Source organism: Typopeltis vanoorti, chromosome 14 (genome assembly GCF_054136105.1).
Source record: "Typopeltis vanoorti isolate ZY-2024b chromosome 14, IOZ_Tvanoo_1.0, whole genome shotgun sequence".
Lineage (NCBI taxonomy): Eukaryota > Metazoa > Arthropoda > Arachnida > Uropygi > Thelyphonidae > Typopeltis > Typopeltis vanoorti.
Window position 1 is genome coordinate 73,380,114 of NC_143562.1, and position 25,234 is coordinate 73,405,347.

The 25,234-nt window shown below is 34.5% G+C and overlaps 1 protein-coding gene across 4 annotated transcripts in view; it reads right to left on the reverse strand.

Moving 5' to 3' along the window:
- The window catches only part of Not11 (CCR4-NOT transcription complex subunit 11), a 172,708-nt gene that overhangs the window by 112,515 nt on the left and 34,959 nt on the right, over positions 1-25,234 (reverse strand). For 3 of the 4 annotated variants that reach the window (XR_016549416.1, XM_090404487.1, XM_090404489.1), the window contains exons 4-6: positions 22,085-22,207; positions 5,948-6,001; positions 1,691-1,753 (exon numbers count right to left, since the gene is read on the reverse strand). Coding sequence is in view for 3 of the 4 variants with exons in the window: in XM_090404487.1 (XP_090260613.1) it covers positions 1,691-1,753; positions 5,948-6,001; positions 22,085-22,207 (240 nt within the window). In the remaining variant the exon portion in view is untranslated. The remainder of the gene's footprint in view (positions 1-1,690; positions 1,754-5,947; positions 6,002-22,084; positions 22,208-25,234) is intronic. The other variant, XM_090404488.1, reaches the window with a different exon arrangement.

The following is a 25,234-nucleotide window of genomic DNA, read 5'->3' on the forward strand; positions in this document are numbered from 1 at the left end:
AGCTATTTTAAACCTGGTTTTACTCCATTTCCCAAGTAAGCAAACAGACAAACATGTCAAGTTTGTGCCTGCAAGTGTTGCAAGTCTAGCTGATCCTGTACGTAGTGCAAGACCAAGAGAACTCATGGTAAAAGTAGAATAAGCTCTGATCACTAATCGTAATATTTACCCTTAATGCAAAGCACATCTCCTGGAGGATATGTATACTTTTACCATGAGTTGCCTTGGTCTTGCACTATGTACAGGATCAGATAGACTTGCAACACTTGCAGGCGTAAACTTGACATGTTTGTCTGTTTGCTTACTTGGGAAATGAAGTAAAACCAGGTTTAAAATAGCTTGGTATCTTTAACATTTATTATACCCAAGGTAAAATACTTTCTACATTTATATCTCCTCCTGAGATTTTTATTTAATAAGGTTAAAACACCTTATGGTAACTTGTTCTGGTAAAATACTTATAAGTTCTGTATCACTAAAATCTTGGTATTTCTAGCCTGGCTCCCACTGATGAGACCTCGATAGGGGTCGGAACTGGTGGGGGATGGCTTTGAGAGGCTCTGGTTGGGGATAGGTTTTTGCCTGTCTCTGAGTAAGGCCACCACTGAGATTATGGCTCTGGCTGGTGGTGGGGTAAGCCTGCCACTGGGTAGAGCCAACGCTGAGAAGTTCTTCTCGGTGACGGAGTGAGCCTGTCACTGAGTAGACCAACACTGAGCTGGACGGTCTTTTGGCCACTATGGAGTGGTCTAGGGATCGTCCTAATTTTTAGGGAGATATGCTTTGCATTAAGGTAAATATTAAGATTAGTGATCAGAGCTTATTCTACTTTTACCATGAGTTACCTTGGTCTTGCACTACATACAGGATCAGCTAGACTTGCAACACTTGCAGGCGCAAACTTGACATGTTTGTCTGTTTGCTTACTTGGGAAATGGAGTAAAACCAGGTTTAAAATAGATTGGTATCTTTAACATTTATTATACCCTAGGTAAAATACTTTCTACATATATATATGTAGAAAGAACAAGTCTATTTCAGTTAATCAAATTCATACGCTTTTATTTATTTATTTTTTTAGTTTACTGAAAATAAAAGTTGATATTTCCATAATAACTCATTTTAATAAACTAAAAATAACACAACATTGGTATATATTTGCATTTAAAAAAAAAATAATAATAAATATATATATATATATATATATCTACTCTATAATATAAAATGATAATTTAAATTAAGGGATATTACATCCCATATTGTTTTGCTACAAAAACTTCATATTATATCTAGGTCTACCTACTCACTGATGAGACCTCAATAAAGGTTGAAACCGATCTGGGTAGTGACCTTCTCTCATAATGTAAAACAGTAATACAGCTCCTAGGCGCTGGGTTTCACATTATTGGTAAATACCAAGAACAGTGAACAGAGCCTGCCCTTACTTACTATGGCAACTTACTATGAGTTGCCTCTGTGTTGCACTCTACCAGGTGGACTATGAGTTGCCCTGGTGTTGTACTATCCAGATATTTGCTTACACTTGGACTCGCTGAACTTTATATAGTCTATATATATATATATCAGTTCAAATTTAAATTTTAAAAAATAATAACTAATAACTAAAAATAATAACTATCCAGGTTTGCTAGACGTGTATATATGTCCAGCAAAGAAATGGTACACTTACATACATCAATTTCATGGAATACAGCAGTCTTCCTGTTACAGCAGTTCCTGTTAGCTGTATATTCTAAGGAAAGAACAATATATTTCAAATGGAAGCGGGAGGCCTCACAAATTTTTCAGCGGCTTCTAGTTTTTATATTATGAATTTAATATTTATAAATAAGTATTTTATTTTGCAACTATTGTTATTATTATTACGGACAACTCCAAGGAGTCCTTAGAATCATCTATGGAAGCTCTAAACAACTACTCAACATCCACACGGTATCTATCATACTTTGCCTTGAACTCATTGACAGTCATGACACCCACAACAGACTCTGGCAACTTATACCACTCTGTTAGATCCTGAATGGACGAATTTTAAGAAATTATTCATTCAGAATCTAACATAAGAATTTGGCTAACTCAGATAATACCTGGTTGACAGCACACAGTTCTGAATTTTATGTTGTATAGGAAGTTGTGTAATAACATGTAAATTGCACTAGAAAAATCTTGTAGTTGAAAACTAAACTGAAGGATTATCGGATTAATGAATTTGTAATAAGGAAATAGTAGTATAATCTTGTCCCATTAAGCTGTCTTAAACTTAATAAGTCGCCAAAGAAGTTAAGAGTATGAGTGCCAAGGTCGAGTTACATACGCACGTATCGGCTGTAATGCCACAAGCTACAACATACGAGGAAGATGACGCAAGCAAGATTTTCCCTAGAATGCAGCACCTAACGACTTTGAGGATCATCTTGAGGGCATGAAAACTAAGGGTCGTGTGGAAAAGAAGGGACGAAATATAAGGCAATGCGCGCGATAATGCGAGGCTTTTTTCTGGTTGTTCCTAACTTCTCACTCGTCCCTACTCTGACTAGCGGACAGAGTAGGGACGAGCGAGAGGGTCCCATAATGCTGGATAGCAGACAGGCATTCTGAGCAAGCTGAACAAGATTCCATGACGAGCAGCACACGAATCATCGGCCTATGCAGAAATTGTGCCAATCGCTGGATGTGCCACTCAAGCAGGAGCAGAGACAACACTGTATTGAGGCAGTGAGAAGTTCGAGTCCAGAAGAATATGAAACGGACGGTGTAGTCGTAATCCTATTGCAGAAGCAACTGATCGAAGGAGGACCTGAACAACACGTGGCCGTTAACAGACCTTCGGAAAAAAAGATTGGGTAATGTAAAGACCTTTACTATGTGTTTGAATGAAACAGAATTTAATGTTAGATTATATTAAGTGGACAATTCATAGTGGACTATAATAAGGATTTGTATTTTGAGATAGAGTAATTCTGCTGAACAAAGGAATGTCAGGAGTGAAATTTTAGCTGCATGTGACTGAGATTATATGTGAATTTGTAAATTCTGTAGATGATCTATACCAGAATAGTAACAGGTTGTGAAATGTTTTAAAATGTAGCATGCAATAAGAGTTTGATTTAGAATAACATAGTTAGCTAGTTTTAATGTTTTATAGTATGTGTGTGATTAGCAATTTGATCTGTGAGTGTTCTGTTAAATTAGCAAGGAGAAACTAACTTAGCAAGAGATTTTGAAAAGCTTAGTACCCTATTCCAATTATAGTTATAAAGTGTAATTTGTTCCAATAAACATGTTTTGTTGTATATGCCTGACTCGTGCCTGATTTCAAGAATTCAAATTACCACTTGCAAAAATTTAGAACCACAGTGGGAGGGACCTGAATGAAAGTGTTTGAGTAATAGATTATTGGCCACGATTGCAATTAGTACCAGTATCTATTTAGTGTATATTAATATGAATGCCAATTAACCTAGGAATATTCCCTAAATTTTGAATAAGCTCATATTATAGGACTCTGGCTGGCGCAGCAATAAAAAATAAATTTGCCAGTGTCCGAAAAGGAAGCATTCCTAGGTAGAGTTGAGTAAGGCACTCTTAAGGAAGTATATTAGTATATTATAGCAGTGAAGTAAGTAAAGAGAATAAATAAAATAAATATAAAAGGAAGAATGAAAGAAAGATACAAATAAATAGACAATATATCTTTAACAATAACGAAAGATAACGAAGATATAAAAACTCATTCACCACTCTCCAAGTAAAAAACCTAGTTCTAACACCCTTGCTAAGCACACTCTTGCCCAGTTTCCATGGATAGCCCCTAGTCCTCCCAACTATAACTATGCTGTTTTTTTTTTTTATTGTTCGCTGTGAGGTTTTTTGAAATGTGGCCCCCATAGAGAGTGAGGCCCCCAGCTTGCACATCATGCGCCTAATGATAAATGCGGCCCTGATAATAAGAGAAAAGAGACTTTCTACAGTATTTGGTTTAAGCATCACTGCTATGATCTTGATTAGAGTCAACTTTTTTTTTTTTTTTAATTTTCTTTGAAGATTAAAGTAAATTCCATGAGCAGTAATTTTTGAGGGTTTACTCACATTTTTTTTAATCTTATCAGAGCCTTTTAACTTACCTAGCTCTTAACAGGTTATGATTCCAGATTTTAAGACAAAAAAAAAGTGGGAGAAAGAGAAAGAAACCAAATTAAGATAGATAATGTGAAGAAAAACAAGATATTTATTTTATTATTTTTTAAAAATCATCTTTTGGAATTAGCTGAATTCTAACCAAGCTCTCTATGCCATTCCATTGCCCCCCCCCCCCCCATAGTTCTTTTTTTATTACTCTCTCTGCAAACAACTTCACCACATGTTTTCTTCAGGATTTGCAACACTCTCTAAGGTTTACTTCTTGTTTCAAACTCCTTCACTTTTTAATAATATGCATATAGCTGAGTTTTATAAATCACATCTGAGAATTGTACATCTTTTCATACAACAACATTTGATTATAAGCTCAATGAAAATGGAGCAACTCCAACATTCATTCACCTGCAAGGTTAATAATTACATCTACCAATTTTAAAATATACTAATTCAAGTGTATTTTAAAGATATATTAATATAGAAACAAACCTAAACATCCTTGACAGAAAGGATGATAAAAAGAAATGTTTTAGATTTATGTTCTCATAAAAACATGGTCAAAATTCTGGTCACTATACCAGAATACTGGTATAGTGACCAGAATCTAAGTTCGAATTGGTTGTAAATGAAAGAAATTTTAACATTTTCAATATTACATTACTGTCACAAGTTTATTCTTCACATAATTGCCCACTATACTGAGACATTTTCATATTTGGGCAAAAATGTTCGTATCTGCCTCATCAAAGTAGCTAGCATCACTGTTTTGAACCCGAATTCTGCATGACCATCTTCATGTATCACAATCATTGTTTATTACATTTATATGTAATCAACAATGTTGAATTGTTGATTACATATAAATAACTGAAGATGTGGAACAAGCTATATCAGTGTCTGTGAAATGCAAGTGTAGCTGGTCTGTTCATTCCAGGACTAAAACATACATTTTCTGGAAGGATGAATAATCCTGCACCTGCATATGATATTGACTCTTTTGATGAGAAACCTTACCAAAAGTTCTTTGCATTCAAAGTTTAGGTCTTTTCAATCAAAAAGGTACAGGTACTAGATGACACAAGACTAATAAATTTTTATACTATAATAAATTTAGTTTAATCCTTTATCCAAGTGTTAGCAAACAAAGTTTGCGCCTGAAGATACTTCAAGACTGAGGCAACTCATAGCAAAGGTGGACCAAGCTCTCATCACTCCTGTCTCAGTATCTCCCATAATGCAAAGCACATCCCCCTGCAGATATGTATAATGCTATGCATTAAGGGAAGGGTCACTACCCAGACTGGTTTCGACCTTTATTGAGGTCTCATCAGTGGGAGCCAGGACCCAGAAGTGAAGATACCAAGGCAGAAGCAATGGAGAGGTCATCTCTACTTATACAAGTTACCAAGAGGTGTACCCTTATTATTAAATTACTCTGGATTCAGAGAAAGATGTTGAAAGTTTATTTTCCACTTGGTTAGACTATAATAAATTTAGTTTAATCCTTTATCCAAGTGTTAGCAAACAAAGTTTGTGCCTGAAGATACTTCAAGACTGAGGCAACTCATTAAACTTGTCCACCTTTGCTACGAGTTGCCTCAGTCTTGAAGTATCTTCAGGCACAAACTTTGTTTGCTAACACTTGGATAAAGGATTAAACTAAATTTATTATAGTCTACCCAAGTGGAAAATAAACTTTCAAAATTTTTATACTAACTGACACTCTATTAATCAAGCGTATTTCAATGTGTCATTATCAAATATACTCTTAGAAGAGCAAAGAACTTACCTGCATATTTCCAACATCCATGTTAAGTATCTGACGAGGTGTTTTCTTGAACAGCTAAATATAAAAAAAAATTTTTTTTTTAAAAAGTTCACATTAAGTTAACATTCACAAATCAAATCACATCACATTCAGAAGACAAAGGAAATGGTAGGGTATATAACAAAAGAAGAAAGCACAGAGCAAAAGAAAATCACTGGAAACAGAACAAGGAAATGATGAGAAATCATACACTGAGGAGAGAAAACAAAGAATTGGCAGAAATCATACATAAAGCATACAAAATGACAATATGAAAAAATACAAATGCAGCAAACAATAATAAACATTAGAAAGAGTAGAAGAGGATGAAATTATAAATATCTAGAATTAACATTTAAATTTCAAAATGTTATATTAGCTTCAATTACAATCACTTACCTGACATTTTCATAACAAACTATTGTATGTGCAGATTATAAAAATTTATGTTTACAATTAAAATCAAAAACATGCCAAAAACACAAAAATTGTAAAATTGGAATTTGGAATTTCTTACCTTAATAGATAAATGAGTTTTTCAAACACAAAATGAGCTGATATGCAAACAAATTTCATAACTTTTACTTGAACTTTCAATTTAAGAAATACTGTATAATGTGCAATATATCAGCTAAACATCAATTGAGTCTGTTCAATCTTGAAGATGACACTGACACCAGTTGTGTCTAACATGTTACCACCCCCCTCCTCATTATCATGAAGATTTCAGGTAATAGACATTAATTTAAGGTAATATAACATTTTAAAATTTAATACTAATTGTGTATTTTCATCTTCATCAAATTCCTGATATATAACATTGGGGGGGGGGGGGATATTATGACAGTACTATGTCAAAAGATTACACCATTCCAACTTTCTGTTGACAACTTTCCTCCATGTGACTCTGTTATCTATCAGGATCCAATATTGTCAAATCAATATTTCAGTCTTCAAAGACACATCTTACTGTATTAATCTACTTACATCTCGATCTTCCTCTGGGTCCTTTTTCCTACCAAAAAAAAAAAAAAACTTTTTTGCTAACCTTTTCTCTACCAGTCTGTTTAAGTTACCATACTGACTGAGATTAGCTGTGCTCATGCATTCCCTGAATGCTAACATTGTTAAGTCCCTTCATAATATCCTCATTTTTAATATGATTCTACAATTCAGGTAATCTGTTCACTCGTCTAATCGCTCAGAATTCTTATATCAATAGTCTCCAGTCTTTGATCACAGGCTTTATTTCTATCCCAGCTCTCTGATTCATAAATTAAAATAGGTTTCAATACGGTCTTGTATACAGAAACAGTGCTTGACTTATTTCATATAAACTGAATCATCTAGCTACCCACCATACCAGCTTTGCTTATTGTATCTATTTCCATATTTAATTTGCCACCTCCAGTAAAAATTGCACCTAAACAGCAGAAACCTTTTACTTTTTCTACATGTTCTACAGCAGAATGTAGTTGATGTTTTCAATGTTCCTGCCAAGCTTCATAGCCTCTCTCTTTTTATTGCTGATTTTTATATCAAATTTATTACAGCAGCTATTCAATTTAGTTAGGGAATTCTGTAGACTTCTACTAAATTTATTTAGTATAACATCATCTGCATAGAGTAAAGAGCTGAGATTAACATCATCAACCCATCTTCCTGTACTTCCTTCAATTCTTACTGCTGACTTACAACTCAGACATATTATGCATTACTGGATATAACTATACTATTTATCAATTTAATCATAGGATTTCAAACAGCTTTCCTCTTGGAATCTTATCATATGAAGATTTACAAAACTTAAATACAGATCCTTGTTATCTTCCCATGATTTCTTAACTATCTGTCTTAAGGTGACAATCTGATCCTGACAACCTCAATTTTCCCTACACCAAGCTTGTTCTTTTCCAAATTTCCCTTCTCAATTTTTCTTTGCCTTTTCTCAAGAACACTTGCATAAATGTCGGCATTTCTTACCTTAATAGATAAAGAGTTTTTCTATCAGGAACACTCAGCAGGGAAAAATTTCTCTATAATTTTCACATCTAGTTTTATTTCCTTTTTTTTAATTTTTTTATTATTACTTTTTTGATAGATAGGAGAGTTCTACTCCAATCATCTGAAATCAAACTCTTTATATTATTAAAAGTCCCTTTGAATAATGTAGAGTAGCCACTGTAAAACTTTTATACTTCTATATTTGAATATTATCTACTCTACTGTCTTTACACATTTCAGGTGTTTCTGCTTGTTTCATTTAGCAATCTTTCCAAGTAATTACTCCAGATATCTAGAATATCTTTATCTTCAGTTTTCATGTCATCTTTATCGTTGCAATACTTTATCATTTTACAGTACTCTTGCCTCTATTTCTAAGCTTTTTCAACAGACTCCAGATTATTCTGTTATGTTTCTGATATTTATCTTCTATATGCTTAACAGTCTTCCCAAGACTATTGGTTTAGCTACATTTACATGCTGCTTTGCTTGCTTGCTTACATTTTCTTTGTATTCTCTCAGAACACATGCTGACCAGCTCTCAGATTCATAAGTTGCTTGAAACTTTCAATATGCTTTCTTCTTTTCCTACATTACCTCTTTACCTTCTTCTGCCACCATGGAGTTCTGATTTTTCTATCTTTGAAGACAACTTCACCATATATCACCATGGCTGAATCAATGTTTTCTTCAGGATCTGCCAATGAATCTCCAAGATTTGGTTCTTGTTTCCAAACTCTCTTTTTTTTTATTCTTTTTAAAAGGTTCTTGCAGACTTTTCTTTTCTTACACACAAATGGCAGAGGATATTCAATTTTAAAACCTGCTCAAAACTAAATGTAATCACTTCACACTTCCAATTCTCTGTATACTTTTGTGTCCTGAATCAGCATGAAGATATAAAGGAGACGGAAGGAATGAAGACTGAGTTGAGAAGGGAGAAAGACGATATTGGAAGATGGAGAAGTTGGCTAGTGTGAGAAGAATGAGAGTAGGTGTGAGAGAAAAGTGCCAAAGAGCAAGGGAGAGAAAGAAAGGTGAGAGAATAGGAGCGAGAGGTGAAGAGAAGAAATTATAGAAAGTCAAGAGAGTGTGAAAGCAAGAGATGAGAGGCAAGAGGGAAAGTGGAAGATAAAGGGGAGAGAGAGACAGGGAGCAGTAAGAGTCAGGGATGCCAGAGTCAGTGAGAGAAGACTGTTTGGAATGATTTCATGTATGGAGATTTGATGATTCAGAGTGTGAAGAATAGAGTGGCAGAGGAGTGCTTGCCTAATGCGATGACAGAGTGTGAACATGGCAGTTGAGACCTTAATAAGGTCAAAACTGGTCTTTGGTCAGTGGCCCCCTCCCATGATGCATAGCATTCTACCCAAAAGGATGTATGCTTTGCATTATGGGATACATCATCATCATCAAATTCCTGCCATGTACCCACAAGGGATGTACAGGATATGATAGTACTACATGACAAAAATTATATCATTACTAACTTCCTATCTACAATTTTCCTCCAAATCAGTCTGTTACTTGTCAAGACTCCAACATTATCAGATCTTATATTTCTATCATCTAAGGCACTTTGTACCGTATCAATCCACCTATATCTTGGTCTTCCTCTGGGTCGTTTTGCTGCCAACCTGGCAGAGAACACTTGTTTTGCTAATCTTTCCTCGCCCATTCTGTTTAGGTGACCATACCACCTGAGATTAGCTCTGCTAACGCATTCCTGGATGTTGACAATGTCAAGTTCATTCCTAATATCCTCGTTTTTAATATGATATTGCCATTGATGCCATCTGTTCAGACCTATAATCTTTCTCAGGACTCTCATATCTGCGGTCTCTAGTCTTTGGTCAAGTGTTTTACTTCTAACCCAGCTCTCAGATCCATAAGTTAAAACTGGTTTGAACACTGTCTTGTATACAGCTAATTTAGTGTTCCGACTAATTTCTCTCTTATTCCATATGAATTTATTCAATTGACTTCCCACCATACCAACTTTGCTGATTCTGTTGTCTATTTCCATATTTAATTTACCATCTTCACTAAAAATTGTGCTTAAGTAGGTGAAATGTTTCACTTGTTTCACAGGTTCTCCGTTCACAATGCAGTTGACATTTTCAATGATTCTGCCTATTTTCATTGTCTTTGTCTTTTTATTGCTGACCTTCATACCATATCTATTACAACAGTTATTCAATTTAGTCAGAGAATCTTGCAGACTTGTAGCAGATTTATTTAGAAGTATAACATCATCTGGCAAAGAGCTGACATTAACATCTCCAATTTTGATATCATATTTAATACCACTTTCCTTCATAATGTGATCCATATAGATAATGAATAACAGAGGGGATAGTAGAAAGTACATCAGTAATGTACATCATTGTCTCACACCAGATTTAACATTAAACCATCTCCCTGTACTTCCTTCAATTCTAACTGCTGACTTACAACTCAAATAAAGACTAAGTATTGCTTGATATAATGCCCCACTGACACCATATAACTGCAGCGTATTGAATAGCTTCTCTCTTGGCACCTTATCATATGCCTTTTCCAAATCGACAAAACTTAAATACAGATCTTTGTTATATTCCCATGCTTTCTCGACTATTTGTCGTAAAGTGAAGATCTGATCCTGACAGCCTCTGTTTGGCCTGAATCCAGCTTGTTCTTCACCAAGCTTTTCTTCCACAATTCTTCTCAACCGTTTCTCAAGTATACTTGCATAGATTTTGCCAGGAACACTCAGTAGGGAAATACCTCTGTAATTCTCACATTCAGTTTTATTTCCCTTTTTATATATGGGTACTATGAGAGCTCTACTCCAATCATCGGGAATTCGTCCCTCCGTCCAGGCTTTCTGAACTATGCAGTGCAGCCACTGTAAGACTCTTATACCACCATACTTCAGCATTTCTGGTCGAATATCATCTACTCCAGCTGCCTTTCCACATTTCAAGCCTTTGATGGCTTTTTCTACTAAGGCAATTAATGTGAAGTCATTAACCTCTATATACAAAAAGCCTTGTCATGAAGATACTTCATACACAAACTTTGTTTGCTTAACACAAATGATAATTTCTTGGGATCTTTAATTTAACTGCAAAGGTTGTGAAGATATCTCATAGAACTGTTGCAGTACTGAGGAGAACATTAACCATGAGAGATAAAAGTTTGCTGCTGCCATATAAAGTTTTCTTTGTACATCTGAATTTCTGTGCTAAGATCTGGTTACCACTATTTGAAGGGGATAAAGTAACCTTGGAGAGAGAGTGCAGAGACAGATAACAAAAATGATATCAGTACCTATACATAATTATTAATTGACTTAAGGAATTCACAACATACAATAGAATATAAATTAAATTAAACTTTAATATATATTTCTAATATTTCGGCAACGTCACGTTGCCATTTTCAAGGAACTTACAATAAACGTGCACGCAGGCACTACATACAGTAAATGAGGACGAAGCAGAAAGCTATAGTTTCTCCTAAAAGTCCTGATGGTGCTCCCTAGCGGGCTATGTAGGTATTCCTGGCTGTTGGGCTGAAGGTCTCATGATGTATGTCTCCCAAATTTGGGGCAGTCTCATGCAACCAAATTTGTTGAGGTTTGGCATGTTTCTTAGGGCTGAGGCCGATTCCATGAAAAGTCTTTCAAACTTAAACTTGCTATGGTGTATTATTGTGGCTTTCCTCCACCGCATTCTGTGACGTGTATCCGGAGCATGGTCTGCAAGACCAGAGTGGCTATACTGGTGAAAACGGATGCAGTCCTTGTGTTCTGAAATTCTGATATTCACTGTCCTGCCTGTTTGGCCAAAGCAGGACAGCGTACAGCTGCAAGGGACCTGGTATACACCAGGAAGGTCTAGGGAAAGTGGTTGGTGTTTAGTGGAGCAGAAAAGTTTCTATTTGTGTCCATATAGAAATTTGGACACAAATTTCTATATGGTCTGTAACAAGAGGTCAAGTCATGTTTTCTTAAGATTTTGGTAATTCTTTCTGAAGTGCCTCGGATGTAGGGAATGGTGATGGATTTGTTGTGAAGGGGGGGGGGTTACTAGTTTCAATATTTTTCAATATACTGGTTTCAATATATTAAAGTTTAATTTAATTCATATTCTATTGAACATTATGAATTCCTTAAGTCAATTAATAATTATGTATAACCAGCGTTTAAGCCTTTCTACAAGAATCAGTACCTATACAATGTTCATTGTGAGAATAGACTGATGGCATGTAAACTGCAGAGTTTGGTGGATAGAAAATGGGGGGAGGGGATATGATTGAGACATTTAAGCTGTTGAAGGATTATCTTCTTAACACTAAGGTTTTTCATATGGTAAAACAAGGAGGGAAGGAACAAGGACAATTACCAAAGAAGGTAGTGAATAAAACATTTTTATATAACAAAACCTGTGGTGAATTCATCACTAAAAACACACATAATAACTACAGTAATGACTATTTAATTCGTAAATATTTCATCCCAAGTATCTTTGGACATCTTCATCAGTACAGTAGTTTAAACAATACTAGGAATCACATACAGTTAGGGTGCATGATTAAAATGCAATATCTCAATGTATGCAGTAACGTGTTATAGAAGTAAATTAAATATAACTGAAAATAAAAAATAAAAAAATAAAAATAAAAAAAAATATATATATAAAGATTATTTTACACAATTTTGTATGACAATTTCCCATACTTTAGGAATAGTAAGAACATCATTACGGTTAAAATTTGGTCTGTGTAGTAGGGCTTCAGCACTTTCTTTATATAAACGTTCATATTTATATAAAGATCTGTGTAAAAGTTTCGACTTCTCCCAATGGATCCTGTGGTTTGGATTTTCAACTCCATGTTGGGAGAGACCAGATTTCTGCGGTTTGAAAAGACGAATGTGGTCTTGATGTTCTGAGATGCATTTCTGAACAGACCTACCTGTCTGACCAAAGTAAGCCAATCTGCAGGAGCACGGAATCTAATAAACGCCAGGTAACATCAGAGGTGAGAGTTTGTCCTTAGGACAAACTTACAAACAAGAAGAAGGAATAGCAATGGGATCTCCTTTATCACCAAACTTAGCAAACCTGTTTCTAGAACACCTTAAAGGAAAAATATTCACTTTTGAACCCAAACCAAAAATTTGGTTACGATATGTCAACAACGTATTTGCAGTCTGGGATCATCCCGAACAGGAATTACAACTGTTTCTAGATAAAATAATCCTTCTTCATCCTCACATCAACTTTACGCTAGAAAAAGAATCTCCACAGGGTATCTCCTTTCTGGATTTACACATTCAAAGAAAAGAAGACGGTTCCATCGCCACGTCTGTCTATCGCAAGCCTACATTTTCAGGTATCTACATTCCCAATTCTTCCACTCATCATCCATCTCAGAAATTTGGCATCATTAAATCACTAGTTTCCAGAGCACACAAATTCGGCTCCTCTGAAGATTCTCTAAACCAAGAACTAGAAATAATCAAAAATACAGCTATACTAAATGGATATAATCTTAAAACAACTGAAAAAATCATCAGTCACCTTCCCACACATCAACCCAGACAAGAAGTCCATAGGATTCCCATACCTTACGTCAAAGGCATCTCCGAACGTCTTTCAAAAATTATGAAGAAATACTTTGACACTACTTACAAACCTATCAACATAATCTAAAACTTATTACCTTCTCCTAAGGACAAACTCTCACCTCTGATGTTACCTGGCATTTATGAGATCCCATGCTCCTGCAAATTGCCTTACTTTGGTCAGACAGGTAGGCCTGTTGTTCAGAAAAGCATCTCGGAACATGAAGACCACATTCATCTTTTCAAACCGCAGAAATCTGGTCTCTCACAACACGGAGCTGAAAATCCAAACCATAGGATCCATTGGGAGAAGTCGAAACTTTTACACAGATCTTTATATAAATATGAACGTTTATATAAAGATAGTGCGGAAGCCCTATTAACAGACCAAATTTAAACCGCAACAATGTTCTTACTAATTCTTTAGGAGAACATCATTCTCCTAAAGTATGGGAAATTGTCATACAAAATTGTGTAAAATAATCTTCATATATATATATTATTTTATTTTTCTCTATTTTTTTTTCAGTTATATTTAATTTACTTCTATAACATGTTACTGCACGCATATTGAGATTGCATCGTAATCATGCACCTTAACTGTATGTTATTTCTAGTATTGTTTAAACTACTGTACTGATGATGTCCCAAGATACTTGGGATGAAATATTTACGAATTAAATAGTCATTATTATGGTTTATTATGTGTGTTTTTAGTAGTGAATAAAAACCTAAGTAGTAAGTTTTTGTTTGCATGGAGAAGACGGAATGATTACCTGAGAGTAGAGCTCCAGAACTTCACTTACCACAATCAAATAACCAGAAATAAGTGGTGAGTGAATTTTCAGCCTCATTCTAAAAGCATTCAAAAAATATATATATTTTGAATGCATTATATGTATATATATATATATTTTTTTTTTTTATTTTGCGTAATTTACACTTTTTTTTCCTTAAAACATGTCATTCAATATGAAGTTATTTGATCACAGGTGTTTGCCAACAAATTCATTATGGAAGTTTTATTTCTAGAGAGTTGAAAATAAAACTTCTAGATCTGATATCCTTAATTCAAAATCTACAGTGTTCATTTTTAAAGAATTGCAACAACACTTGCAATTTTAGTTGCCAGTTTTCTCTAAAAGTTATAATGTAAACCAATCATCATAACATTCTTCCTGCCTTTCATCATCATCAAATTCCTGCCATGTGCCCTCAAGGGGTGTACAGGAGATGATAGTACTACATGAAAAATTTACATCATTACTAACTTCCTATCTACAATTTCCTCCAAATCAGTCTGTTATTTGTCATGACTCTAACATTATCAGATCTTATATTTCTATTGTCTAAGGCACTTTGTACTGTATCTTCCTTCCTTTTATCTCCTAAATTTAAGGTTCAAACTTTATTTCTCTTTCTACATGAAAGACTGTTCATTTTTTTTTTCCATTTTGTCATTGTCATAACATTTCTGATAACTTTTAAACATTTTTCTTTCTACATAAATACTTCATAAATATCCGCTTTCAAGTTCACAAGTCCACACGGTTAGCAGAGTGGCAATGTACTTCGCAACCATATGCCTGGGAAAGGAGTGTCCTGGGTTCGATTCCCATCGTAGACGTGAGGAACTTAAGGTTCTTTCTCAGTCAGAGCGAAGTTAGCCGGTCTTGGACATGGACAGCAGAGTTTTTCTACCCAGTTTATCTGGGGTTTTTCCTCCTGCAAGCAGACAAACCAGCCCAATGAACACACGCAGCTACAGCCATAGAATACATACTAGGGGGATAAGGCTAGTCACCTTATCCTCGGGATGGGTATGACTTAGAAGGACTTAAAATAGCTCTGTAACAGGCCAGTAGGCCTAACACATAGAAGGGAGAATAAGTAGTTCCAAAAATCTCCTCATCTCTCTCACAGCAATATATAGATTCTTTTCAGTCCATGCAAAATGTAGCATGTGATTCAGTCATGAAGTAAATAAAAATGAACTGTGATTATATGAAATAGTTATGGTGCATCTCAAAAAACAGTAAATCTCACACTTGAATTGTGCAAGAAAATATGCACATTTTTCATATCGTATATGCATTTAAATGAAATTGAAGTTATCATTTCCAATAAGTTTTAATGAAATCAATGCATTCATTTAGTTCATTTTTTCAACATTTAGTTCAATATTAAACTTACACATATATAAATACGCATGACATTTTAACAGACTATTATTATTTATTATTTAAATATCATCATCATCATCATCTTCAAATTCCTGCCATGTACCCTCAAAGGGTGTACAGGATATGATAGTACTACATGAAAAATTTACATCATTACTAACTTCCTATCTACAATTTTCCTCCAAATTAGTCTGTTACTCGTCAAGACACCAACATTATCAGATCTTATATTTCTATCTTCTAAGGCACATTGTACCATATCAATCCACCTATATCTATCTTGGTCTTCCTCTGGATCGTTTAACTCTTATTTTGCTAATCTTTCCTTGCCGATTTTGTTTAAGTGACCATACCACCTGAGATTAGCTCTGCTAACGCATTCCTGGATGCTGACAATATCAAGTTCTTTCCTAATATACTCGTTTTTAATATGATATTGCAATTGATGCTATCTGTTCATGCCTCTAATCTTTCTCAGGACTCTCACATCTGCAGTCTCTAGTCTTTGGTCAAGTGTTTTACTTCTGATCCAGCTCTCAGATCCATAACTTAAAATTGCCTTGAATACTGTCTTGTATACAGCTAATTTAGTGTTCTGACTAATTTCTCTCTTATTATATATGAATTTATTCAATTGACTTCCAACCATACCAGCTTTGTTGATTCTGTTGTCTATTTCCATATTTAATTTACCATCTTCACTAAAAATCGTGAAGATGGTAAATTAAATTCTAAATAAATCTGCTATAAGTCTACAAGATTCCCTGACTAAATTGAATAACTGTTGTAATAGATATGGTATGAAGGTCAGCAATAAAAAGACAAAGACAATGAAAATAGGCAGAATCATTGAAAATATCAACTGCATTGTGAGTGGAGAACCTATGGAACAAGTAAAACATTTCACACGCTCTCCATTCACAACACAGTTGATATTTTCAACGATTCTGCCTATTTTCATTGTCTTCGTCTTTTTATTGCTGACCTTCATACCACATCTATTACAACAGTTATTCAATTTAGTCAGGGAATCTTGCAGACTTGTAGCGGATTTATTTAGAAGTATAACATCGTCCGCATAAAGCAAACAGCTGACATTAACATCTCCAATTTTGATGTCATGTTTAATACCACTTTCCTTCATAATGTGATCCACATAGATAATGAATAACAGAGGGGATAATGTACATCCTTGTCTCACACCAGATTTAACATTAAACCATCTTCCTGTACTTCCTTCAATTCTAACTACCAACTTACAACTCAAATACAGACTAATTATTGCTTGATATAATGCCCCATTGACACCATATAACTGTAGTGTATTGAATAGCTTCTCTCTTGGAACCTTGACATATGGCTTTTCGAGATCGACAAAACTTAAATACAGATCTTTGTTATATTCCCATGATTTCTCCACTATTTGTCGTAAAGTGAAGATCTGATCCTGACAGCCTCTATTTGGCCATTTAGCTTGTTGTTCACCAAGCTTTTCTTCTACAATTCTTCTCAACCATTTCTCAAGTATACTGACATAAATCTTACCAGGAACACTAAATAGGGAAATACCTCTGTAATTCTCACATTCAGTTTTATTTTCCCTTTTTATATATGGGTACAATGAATGCTCACTTCACTTCACAATGAATGATATTTGCTCACTTCACTTTACTTGAGACTGCCTGTCATTCAAGAAGAGTAGCCTCGTATTTAGTGTTGAATACTATGGCTACTCCTTCTTTTTCCTTGATTGTCATTGCCTGAATATAACATTTTGCATTTATTGCTCAAAAAGATCTCACCAGTTTTTGTCTTTTTTGTTTCAGTCACTCCCATTATGTCGATCTGGTACTTATCTAATTCCTGAGCTAGCTCCATTTCTTTGCCATTGAGGCTTCTTATGTTGACAGTACCGATCTTTAACTCTGGTGATGTTGAGTTAGGGTGTGTTTTCAGATTTGTTCCAGTAGCTGACTTTTCACTATTCACCCTGGTTCCCTGGCGAAAACAACGGGGGCCTTGTTTAATCAGGTGAAGCCCCAGCAGGCATGAAATTTCATCATGTTGTACCATCATTTTGTATTTTGGTTTAAGTCAATAAGAATACAATTTGGTCAGCTAAATCCCAAATTGCCAGCCCATCCTTGTTCGTTCAGTATCCAGGTAGATATCCAACAGGGTGCACCATGAGAAGGTGAGGATTGGACATTAGGTTAGAAGCTCTGGTTGGTTCTCTGCATTCCTTTAAAGGCTATGTGAAGATCTCCTCTCAGTTATACAGCTTTGACCCTTAAGCACCCCTCTAAATATTAGCACCCCTTTAAATATTATCTATTATTTAAAAAAAAAAAAAAAAAATCAGCTAATGCCTTTTTATTCCCGTATACAGGGAGTAGGTGAGGCCATTTAGCCCTATCTAACTTTTGGAGACTGAGTGGGCAGTTCAATCTCCACTGGTACCAATCAGAGATAGATGGCCCAAGGCTATCACTAATTAAATGTTACACAGTGAAGAGAGACTGCTCAAATGTGCCGCCATCTCGTGGTCCCTAACTCTAACACAATATATTTAACGTCTGAAATAATGTGGGTTCTACGGTCGATTTTCTTGAGTTTATGGGACAAAAAACCCGAGTTTCCGGGAGGAAAAACCCGCTTGCCCGTGCCAGAGATCGACTAACTCGGGAACCGGTCGAAAAAAGGCTTAGAAAAAATTTCCTCTAGTCGCCGACCAGACTCGAAACTAAGTCTTCCTTCGTGCGGCCAAGTGCCGTGGTGTACAAACGCCACATCCACTGAGCTGCACAGGCTCTTCTATTATTTAAAAAAACAATAATAATTGTGCTTTTCTCACAATATAATTTCATTAACAAAATAAACTATTATAAATGCAAAAATTGAAATTGGCACATTAAATCACATCTAATTAAATATTGCAGTAGATCTATACATCTTATTCTTCCAACATCTTTACCTTTTAAGTAGGTAGGTGCACAATTGTAATATAGTATTGTCCTAAACTTATTTTCACAGCTCACAACATGAACTAAGTGTAATCAAATGTGTGAAAACTGTACATAATGCAGATTCTTTTAATACTCATGTAAAAAATACAATGAATTTGCAAAGACAAGTCAAACACTTGTCTTTGCAAGACAATTGTTGCATGAGTACAATGTGAAGAGGGAGTCTGGCTCTACATTAAGTGACTATGTTCTGGTTTTCGTAAATTTTATTATTTGTCTTTCCTGTTAAATTATTGTTCACAGATAATTTATATAAATTCACCTGTCATTATAAATAATAAACAAACTGAGATTTGTGATGAACTACATTGTGGCATACATTTTAAACCCACCTTAAAAGTCTATTTCAGTATAATTATGTGTAATGTATATTGAGAATTAGAGAATATATTATTTTATTTTGTCAACATAACACTTTTTTTAACATTGCCTATAATAATACTGATATAAAGTAGACTGATAGCTTGGGAGAGTAAACTTTTTTTTTCTGGCTAGTAGATTTAAGTTGTATTTCTGGAGACCTGCCTAAGAGGGTGGTGAAAGTGCAAATGGTGGGTGAGTTTCAGGAGTTGCACGGTGAACTTTGTACTGACTAGTGTTGACCTACTATGATGAATCTTGTGACTCCATGGAGGTCAAGATGATAATAATAATAATAATAACATAGTCAATGAGACTTTTATTTCTTGTATGTTCTCTTCACATAAATTTGTGCACATTTTTATGTTGGAACATATCCTAGTGTTAGTAATTATCAATCCATGTCCTAAACCAAAATCAGTAGATAATGTCCATTATTATTATTATTATTAGCTTTACATTCTGCTTTTTACATCTGCAACAGGGACTAACTTTTTCTTTTTCTTTGCCAGCTGCCTTCTCTAAAGCCTCGAAAAATTCCTTCAATTCTACAATAGTAGAACCTACTGGAGGGACCATAGGCACAAATAAGTCACATTGTTCAATTGTCAATTCTGACATTTGCCCACATTTCTCTACTTGATATTGCTTGTCATTCAAGATGATTATTTTCATATTTAGTGTTGAATATTATAGCTGCTACTTCTTTTCCCTGATCCTCATTGCCTGAATATAATATCTTGTATTCGATGCTTAGAAGAATATAATCTAATCTAAAGAATCTGACTTCTTTGTTTCAGCAACACCTATTATGGTGATCTGGTACTTATCGAATTCTTCTGTTGGTTTATTTCTCCACTGATGCTTCTTAAGTTGATGGTGCCAATCTCCAACTCAGCAACCAATGATGTGTTGGAGTTGGCAGATTTTCATATTTATTATTTCATACTCTTCTTGTTCTTTTAAGGTCTTCCATTATTGTTTGCATTTTGTTATTTTGTATGTGTGTGTGTGTGTGTATGATGTCTAGTTTCTGCCAATCCTTTGTATTCTGTCATCAATGTACAATTTCCCCTTTGTTTTGTTTACTGTGATTTCTTCTGTTCTATTTCTTCAGGTTTTTTTTTTCCTTCAATTTCCCTTGTTCTGTTTTTGGTGATTTCTTATTTCTCACAAATTATTTGGTTTTATTTCTAGCAATTGCCTTTATTATGTTTTTCACAACTTCTTTTGCTATTTATGATTTCTTTTATTTCTCACAATTTCTTTGGTTCTATTTCTGATGATTTCCTTTGTTCTGTTTGCTGTGATTTTCTTTACATTGTTTACTATTACATTGTGTGCTAACTCTTTTGCATTATTTCTCATGATTTCTTTTATTTCTTGCCACTTCCTTTGTTCTGTTTCCTGTAATTTCTTTTGTTTTTGAAGGGATTGAAAGGAGGGGTTACTATTTTTACCCTAAATTCAGTATAGCAAACCTTGCATTACAATGAATTATGTCTTTGGTCCCAAGGGATTTGCTATAGTGATCGTCTGCTGTATTTAAATATTTTATAAATCTAATCATTGTTGTTGAAGTCTCTTCTTTTTCTTCTCTCTTCCATCATCTATGTGGATGATGATGAGGCCGAATGAACTCTTTCCACTTCTGTCTGTCCCAGGAGAGTCCAAACAATTCTGTCCAGTTTGGTGTCGCTTGTTGTGATTTGGTTTTCAGGTCCTCTTTTATTTTGTCTATCCATCTAATTCTGGGCTGTCCTTTGGATCTTTTACCTTCCATCGTTGTATTCAGGGTTTTAGATGGTAGTCTTTCTGTTCCCATTCTGGTCACATGGCCAAACCATCGCAGTCTTCTTTCTTCGATTTTGTCTATTATTGTTATTTCTTGTTTTAGTCGTTTCCTTATGTCTTCGTTTCTTAGTCGATCCAGCAGAGATACTCCAAATAACCTTCTTAGCCAACTCATTTCAGTAACTAATAATTTTTTCTCTTCAGCCTTTTTGAAATTCCAGCATTCACTTCAATAGAGGAGTATTGGGAGGACCATTGTTTCATAGATTCTTACTTTTGTTACTTGTTTGATGTCTCTTGACTTCGGTATTTTATTAGGTCATCCAAAAGTTTGGGATGCTTGACTGATTCGTCTCTTTATATCTTTTATAATTTCACCATTGTACTCAATAACTCCTCCAAGGTAGGTGAAGTTTTCTACCTGCTCTAGATTCTTACTATTAATTTCAATTTTCAGATTGGTGCTTCTTTTTCCTATTTGCATAATTTTTGTTTTGTCTATATTTATGTTTAATCCAGATTTTATATACTCTTCCTTCATTTTATCAGAAATTTGCTGTAGATTTTCTTCTGTGCTTGCAAGTAATGCAATGTCGTCTTCAAATTTTAAATTTGTCACATTTTTCCCATATATTTTGATTTCAGAGTCTTCATTGTTTAAGGCCTTATTGGTTGCTTCTTCCAGTGTAAGATTCAACAGGTCTGGTGACAGATTGCATCCCGTCTTACTCCGCTCTCTGTGTGGAACCAGTTGGTTAAGGTGTCCTCCATTCGTACTGCACTTTCAGATTTCTCATACAGATTCTTTATTATTCTTATGGTTTTGTTGGGAATTTCAAATTCTTCCATAGTTCTCTTCTATGGATTGAATCAAATGCCTGACGAAAGTCTATGAAATTTATGTAGCAACTTTGGTTGTACTCTAGTGTCTTTTCTATTAGCTGTCTTAAGGTGAATAGTTGTTCAATTGTGCTTTGCACTGGTCTGAAACCTGCTTGTTCTTCTCCTAGTGCCAGTTCTATATATGGCTTAATTTATTTTTGGGGTACTTTCGCAATGTTTTTGGAGTACTTTCATGTTGAAGTCTCAATAACCTATTACTAGACAAGCCTCATAATTAAAAAAAATTTGAAATACTTACATCTTTTGATGGCATAGAAATAAGCTGTGATAAAAAATATTTCTCAGGAGCTGTAAGATGGGGAAGTTCGCCAGCATACTCTAATTTTCTTCTTGATCCTTTTATAACATCTTCAGGAGGGTGCTGCAAGACAGCAATTTACTAGGCTCAGTAAAAAAGAAAAAGTGTAACTGAAAAAACTATGCAAAGAATAATCATTGCTTAAGAGAAATCACCTGATCCTACAGTCTTTGAAAAAAATGCATTTAACAGACACATCTCATCTTCCCTTTTATGTTAGAACCAATAGCCTGTCATGGCCATATAACATGGCCTTTTTAGAAAGCTACTTACTGCTCATGATATGGCAATTACTCCTATCTGCACTGTCTGCTATGTAAATTGAGTGTATTCTTCTCAGTATGCTTCTTTTTCAGAATGAAAAATCCAAGATTCCAGGAGAAAAAAAAAGCCCTTCAAACTCCATATGAGACCGGCTAACTCATCTTCAGTTGAGAAGTCCTGATAAAGATTCTTTGCATCCTAGATGGAATTTAAACCCAGATCTTTTCAACTGAAGGGCATTGTCAATACTGAGTGAGCTCCAGCTCTTAACAGATGTGTATATTATATAATTAGAATTAAAATGGAAATTTCTTACTGATATAATAAGAAACATATAGTGAAATGATTATTACAAAATCTGATTTTTAAAATGATGTCACTTAACTTTTTCCCTAAGCATTACATGTTAAGATGTGGAAAAGTGCACTTCATCCATTTTGGATAAAATCAATGATTTTTCACAAAATTATTTATGTGAAAATATAAAACTTTATTAAAATAACAGTTAAATCTGAAATTTATTAAATGTATGTTCTTATTATTGCTATTAAAAGCATTTGTCTGTTTGATAATTACAGATGTCAACTCCCATTATTATATGTGAGAGTGTGATAGGCACACAAAAAAAAAAGTATAGAAAAAAGTTGGGAGTTTTGGTATACACACCATTGAATTGTTAACATAAAAAAATTAATAAAATTATATGTTTTAAACTTGTGTGAAAAAAAAAATGATATGATCCAGAGAACTGATTGTTTATTAGAACAGTCTCATTACTTTATTGTTACACCAGGTACAAACACATATGATTTAAGATTGATATAATATATAAAATTATGGTAATTCAGGAGTTTGAAAATAGCCCACTTAATTAGTGAGAGTTAATTTCATCAAAATAAGCATACTTTTTTTTCAGAAAAACAAGCAGATGTTATTATGCATATGAATACTACAAATGATGAGAAAAAATTAGTGGGTCAACATTTTTTATACATTTATTTTTGATGACCAATACTTCTGGAAATTCTAAAAGCTCCAGAAGTTCAAAACAGTTTAGATGCTACAAGAGGCTTTTGAACTCACTGGCATCTAAATGGTTTTCATGATTTATATACAAAACTCTCTAATGAAAATAGCAAACACCATGAAAGGCAATAACTTTTGCACATAAAAGAGATCAACTAATTTATTTAGAATTGATGCCGAGGCAATACAGGCATTAGAAAAAGTGTTTAAGTTGATATTGCATACACTTTAGCTAATCTACTGGTTTTTCAGAGTAGGAAAAAAACAGCAAAAAACTGACAACTGATTCTCTATCAGACTGCATCTTAAAGGTCTAACATACAGGTGCCTAGGTCTTGGAATAACAAAGCATCACATCACCCACAGCAAGAAACTAAACAAGTAGAGAAAGTAAAGTCAGATTCACTTGTCTGGCACTAAGTTACAAAACAGAACTACCAAAGTTTATAGAAAGGGTCTCTGTAATACAGTTAGTAATGACAATGCCCCTGCTTTTTGGCTGGAATGAACTCAGTTCAAATATCATCCATTTACTGCTCAAATGCCTTTTCTTTTTCATTGTCCAGACAGGAGCATGTTGAATGTATGTTGTAAGGCACTACAATGTGTTGGTGGTCTGTAGAGGTGGAGTAGATTCAACTAAGGCTGATTCAAAGAAAATGCCACAGTCACATTCAAACAAGAAAATTTGTAAATATAGCAATGATTATTTGTGTCTTGGTTTTATTTATACTGGCTCCGTTGATAATCAAAACTCACAATGCATTGTCTGTTATGAAACATTATCCAATAAACACATAAAACCAGCAAAGTTGCAGAGACATTTAGAGACAAAGCATGAATGCAATATGTCCACTGAATTTTTTCAAAATAAACTTCAAGAACTACGTACTAGTGAAAAGAAGTATAACAAATATTGCAACTAGTAGAAAGAATGAAAATGCTCTGATTGCTTTGTATCAAGTATCCTTGTTTGCAAAAAAGGGGAAACTTCACAATATAGCAGAGGAACCGATTCTGCCAGATGAAAAAGTGATGACATTGGCTAAGTTGGAAGAAGAAGCATCAAATAATTTAAATATGATTCCTTTGTCAAATGTCACAGTCAGTCAAAGAATTCAAGAAATGGCACAAAATATGAAAGAACAACTAATTATAAGAGTAAGTAATGGTCAATATTATTCTCTACAATTGGACAAAAGTATAGATATTGCAAACTGCCTCACATGTATAATTGCACAATTTAAGATAAAATTAGTCAACATTATCCCTTCCACAGAGAATTCCACCACACTGGGTCTGCCAAATTTTTCAAATTAAAATAGGGTCCTTCACTTTCAAAAGATTGAGAAGTGCTGCTCTACATAGGTCTCTGCACTCCCAGTAGCAATTATTATATTTTGTCCTTTTAGCCACCATCCTACAGCAGATAGCCTCAAATACACTACCTCTCATGTCACTGCCTTTCTGCTGAACTTCTATTCTTGATTGTTGTAATTCTTCTGCTATCATCAACTGTATATCCCCTATCCTATTCTGTCTAACCTTTCAGAAAATAAAATACACTTTACATTCTAAATTACATCATCCTCCACAAACCAATTTTCACTAATGCCAATATAACTGGTCAAGTAGAACTAGCCAATACCAAAAACTCCTCGCCCTTACTCCTGAAGCTTCTGACAGTGTATTTCTGCAAATACATCCTTCTGCCTACAGCCACTGTATCATGTAATGATTTTTGCATTCGTATTTGAGATTTAAAAACTATATTCAGCATTTTTTGTTCATTGCTACCCT